Consider the following 5,061-nt stretch of genomic DNA (forward strand, 5'->3'; position numbering starts at 1 on the left):
AATCAACAGCATGCATTTAGATGGGATGTACAGTGAAGCGGATGACGGGAATTCTTGTGTTAGACAAGGATTCTAGGAGAGCAAGAAGCGCAAGGCGGATAACCAGTGGCCGAAAATTCACTCACAATGTGTCAAGGAAGACAAGTTGCAAAAATGGCACCAAGTTCGTAATTGCAAAAAGTTGTGTATTCAGAAATATGGATTGCATTCCAAGTGACAGATAGGAATAGAAAGTAAAAAATATTGCAATTGATGTGCAATTTGATTTTGATCAGCCAAATATAAGTAGCATAGTAAGTTAAGAATATTTTGAATTGTTAAATTATTATCACCCAAAAAAATCATTTAAATTTAATATAATATTGAAAAAAAAAACTTAAAAATTAAATAACAAAATTAATACTAATGACAGAAATGGTACAACCTTATATTTATTCATTGCAAGTAAATTGATCTCTACATTAATTAATTAAATAAAGATATGATTTCTTTCATCGTTTTGATATATTTATTGGAGACATAAAACTGATGTAAACACACCATCAAACTTTTAATTTCCAGTAAGATTCATTTTCAAATATATCTAATAATATGATCATATGATTTCCATTTGACATTCATCAATTGACTTCTGATATCAAGCAGCCAACCTAGGACAATAAAATAGAATTGTTATTCGTTCCTTTTGGTGTCTCAGCTTCTGGTTCTTGTTTGACAGGCTGTTCCTAGGTGTGTCAGGATTTGGTTTCTGTTAGTGACAACTAATTTCTAGTGGCCCCCATTCCTTGGTATCTTGGGTTATGAATCTTGTTTGTGGCTTTTCTGAGTTTCGACTTTCCAGTAGCCTCTGGTTATGGATATTTTTTATTTGGTTCCTACTGAACCGAAAAAAAAATTGGTTCTAGAGCCTATAACCAAATTTTTATAAAATGTATATAAACATATAACAAGATTTCATACGTATATATGATGGCTCAATCCACCCGCCGCCATGTAACTCAACGCACAAAAGCATAAGGCCAACAAAACAACATTTTCGCTCTTCCCAAAACATTTTACGAAGACAAATTTTATAAAATAGTCCAAAATACAGCAGAGTGGACATAATTCAACTACCACATAAAAAATTTAGCCCACGAAAAGAGCTTGTCACACAGCATTTTTAATTCATTTTTTTGAACGGAAGCCAGCTAAGTGTCATTTACAAACGGAGTAGACTTCTCGAATAAAACTCGACAATTTTTTCATGAAAGTATGAGATCAAACACGAAGATTAAGAGGCTAGATAATAACTCAGATCTATTACGCAGACATGCCAATTACAAACATAATTCACAAATTTATTGTTCACAATACAATTCGCATCATACTTCATTTCAGATTAAACAAAGAAAACTTAAAACAGAGACAATCCCACTCCGACTCCATAAAAACAAATACAGGGAAAAAACCATAATAAAATGATAAGCCATCGCTTTCAACTCAATTTGGTATTTTCCAAATCCCATAAAGTTATTTTCTTGTGTTGCTAATCACAAATCAAGTGCCAATATGAGAGATTTCCCAACAGAAATAGTAGATTTTCTATGAGAAATGCTACAATAAACCGAAAACACTACTAGGACATTAAACCCGAGAGTTAAACATGGAAATTCAGGCAAAGAGTATAAAATTACTCAAACAGATTTAAGTCTTCAAACAAGATCACAAATATCAAATAAAGTGCTGTAATGACACTAATTTGCAGTAGTCTCACAAAAGTGAAAAGTACTCCATAATCGCTCACCTCTAAAAAATACAACTACTACTAGCCTAACAACAACAAATAAAATTATTACTTGCAATATGATGCCACCGCCTGTCAAGGACCCAAGTTTGCATGCGCCTAGCTACAGAACACCTCACCAACAGATCCTGTGCAATTGGCCGAGACAGACACAACCACGAAAGATGACCATGCCGCGCCTCTTCCACTGCACAGTCCACCAGACTTCATTTCTTCTTGGCAGCTGCCTTGGTGACCTTGGCACCAGTGGGTTCCTTCTTCTCAACACTCTTGATCACACCCACGGCAACCGTCTGCCTCATGTCTCTCACAGCAAAACGCCCTAGAGGAGGATACTCAGAAAAGGTTTCGACCACCATAGGCTTGGTGGGAATCATCTTCACAAACCCTGCATCTCCATTCTTAAGAAACTTGGGTTCCTTCTCGAGCTCCTTTCCAGACCGCCTGTCCACCTTGGTCATTATTTCAGCAAATTTGACTGCAATGTGTGAAGTGTGGCAATCCAGCACGGGAGCATAACCGTTACCAATCTGGCCAGGGTGGTTCATGATGATCACCTGCGCTGTAAAGTTGGCAGCTTCCTTGGCAGGATCATTCTTAGAGTCAGATGCAACATAGCCACGCTTGAGATCCTTGACAGCCACATTCTTGACGTTAAAACCCACATTGTCACCGGGCAATGCCTCCTGCAGGGCTTCATGGTGCATTTCCACAGATTTAACTTCAGTTGTCAGTCCAGTTGGTCCAAATGTGACCACTGTACCAGGCCTGATAACGCCAGTTTCGACCCTTCCTACTGGTACAGTTCCAATACCACCAATCTTGTAGACGTCCTGGAGGGGCAACCGCAGGGGTTTGTCAGAGGGCCTCTTGGGCTCGCTCACCTGGTCCAGCGCTTCCAGCAATGTGGGTCCTTTGTACCAGTCCAAGTTGGAAGATCGCTCGATCATGTTGTCTCCCTCGAAACCAGAGATGGGGACGAATGGAATTTTGTCAGGGTTGTAACCAACCTTTTTCAGGTATGAAGAAACTTCCTTAACAATTTCGTCATATCGTGCCTTGGAGTACTTGGGGGTGGTGGCATCCATCTAAATAAGAAGCAAAACATCATGAGAAGAGCTCATATCAAGTTCCACGCCGAATATTGAAATCAGTCATACAAAAAAACCGCTCTTAAAGAGCAAAAACTAAAAGATTACCTTGTTACAACAGCAGATCATCTGTCTCACACCAAGTGTGAAGGCCAGAAGGGCGTGCTCTCTGGTCTGCCCATCCTTGGAGATGCCAGCCTCAAAGCCTCCAGTTGTGGAATCAATGATCAAAACGGCACAATCGGCCTATATAAACACCCACAAAATCAGCCAGAATGCTTTGCCACAAAAGGGGTACACCAAAAATTATAGAGACAGATCAAATATCAATACACGCATTACAAGAAGATCAATTGCACCCATAATTTCTTGCTCCGCAATTTTAAAATTACAGAGCAAGGTAAAACGGTTGAACAGTTGAATACAACCACATGGGACGAGCATAAATACTAATCTACCATAAATTAACAACATTACGAAGTATTGCTCAGCGTAGAAAGCATAAATCAAGCATTATTCTTTATGTTTTAAAGGTAAAAATGAATACCACATTCAATAGAGCCACATAAACATTCAATAGAGCCACATAAACAAGAAATCGAAGAGACCCATTACATAGCCTAAGCTCTCAATGTTGGAACATCTATATCGGATATAATGAATTCGCTAAAGAGTAATGCAAAGAAAACCAAAAAGACAACCTAATCTGGAACCTGGTCATACAAAACAGCTGACCTGTAATATCTAACACTATCAATTTCATGACCATAGAGAATAGTTCAACATAAAAGAACAAGCAGGTAATCATGAAACCTGTTCATACAATTATCAAACATAACACTACCAATGTTAAATACACAAATTTCAATCAATAGATCTCACTCTACCGAACGCTAACCTATCTAAAAGGAGTAATTACCGATGATTTGGTTATAACTACTCTATAATTGTCAAAAAGAAATGCAAACGTCAAATTAGCAATTCACACATACCCCTTTACACCACAATTGCGAAAAATGCATTTGAAGGTGCGTAAGTTAAACTACGATCTATATAATATTGATAGGGCCTTAATCGATGATTACAACTTCAAATACTTACCTGTGATGTACCAGTAATCATGTTCTTGATGAAATCTCTGTGGCCAGGGGCATCGATGACAGTACAGTAGTACCTTGTAGTCTCGAATTTCCACAGAGCAATATCAATTGTAATACCACGTTCCCTCTCAGCCTTAAGCTTGTCAAGAACCCAGGCATACTTGAATGACCTTTTGTTCATCTCAGCAGCTTCCTTCTCAAAACGCTCAATCACACGCTTGTCAATACCTCCGAGCTTGTAGATAAGGTGTCCCGTGGTGGTAGACTTCCCAGAGTCGACATGTCCAATGACCACGATGTTGATGTGGGTCTTCTCTTTTCCCATGGCTGCTTCAACAAATCAAACTGCAATTTCAAAGAAAACACAACCGAAGTCATTATCTGTTTAAATCTGCAATTCACAATGATATAAATCTCCCACAATACCATCCAAATTCCTTCCAGATCAAACAAATCCAAGGTTACCCATAAGCCCTCTGTAACACAACAGAAAAAATCAACCATAAACGGCACTAGATCCAAGAACCTTAAGACCCTTCACCTACCAATAGATATAAACCTTGAGTAGAAAGGATGACAAAATCACACCTAACAAATAAATCACATCGCATAAATCCTGCTAAAACATCAACCTGCAAAACCTTCACCTGCCCCTAAACCCTAGAAGATTTAACCAGGCCATTAAACCCCGCAAAACATCAAATCGGCAGCTCAAAACCTCGGCTTTTTCCCCATCCACGCAACCATGAACCCCAAAACCATTGAAAATGAAAACAATCTCGCAAAATGTGCGAAATCAAACGCAGCCGAAACTTACCTGCAACGCTAAAATCTCTTCGCTCCCGGCAAGGCCAACCAACTCAATACCAATTGCAATTACTAATAACGCACCATACTCACCCCTCTCATATATCATAAGCAGTCGCCAGTGGCGGAGGAACCCTCAATCGGGCGGCCCACATTACTCTAACTCGATCTAACGGTCCGAATAATTTCCACCATCCTCACCGTCCGATCCTCCGATCGAACGGCTGAGATTCCTTGCTTGACGCTCTTCCAAAGCAAAATACCACTTAGGGTTTTG

General features: G+C 39.2%; 1 protein-coding gene across 1 annotated transcript; it reads right to left on the bottom strand.

Annotated features, from left to right (window-relative positions):
• Positions 1-1,652: 1,652 nt before the first annotated feature.
• On the bottom strand, positions 1,653-4,855 carry LOC149551660 (elongation factor 1-alpha). The gene is made up of 4 exons (XM_089787174.1): positions 4,795-4,855; positions 3,979-4,322; positions 2,986-3,123; positions 1,653-2,874 (listed from the first exon to the last, which is right to left on the bottom strand). Exons 2-4 carry the CDS (start codon positions 4,300-4,302, stop codon positions 1,993-1,995), a joined length of 1,344 nt encoding a protein of 447 aa, XP_089643300.1. The 5' UTR covers positions 4,303-4,322; positions 4,795-4,855; the 3' UTR covers positions 1,653-1,992.
• Positions 4,856-5,061: the final 206 nt, after the last annotated feature.

The sequence above is a fragment of the Cupressus sempervirens genome, chromosome 6, assembly GCF_028749045.1.
Source record: "Cupressus sempervirens isolate cs-2001-9-10 chromosome 6, ASM2874904v1, whole genome shotgun sequence".
Classification (NCBI taxonomy): domain Eukaryota; kingdom Viridiplantae; phylum Streptophyta; class Pinopsida; order Cupressales; family Cupressaceae; genus Cupressus; species Cupressus sempervirens.

What these genes read in the sequence shown, in the direction of transcription:
- LOC149551660 (XM_089787174.1), bottom strand. Translation starts at nt 4,302, where the DNA reads ATGGGAAAAGAGAAGACCCACATCAACATCGTGGTCATTGGACATGTC. An exon ending in TGATTACTGGTACATCACAG is followed by an intron (nt 3,124 to 3,978) that starts GTAAGTATTTGA and finishes GTGTTTATATAG; the next exon opens with GCCGATTGTGCCGTTTTGAT. An exon ending in TGATCTGCTGTTGTAACAAG is followed by an intron (nt 2,875 to 2,985) that starts GTAATCTTTTAG and finishes CTTCTTATTTAG; the next exon opens with ATGGATGCCACCACCCCCAA.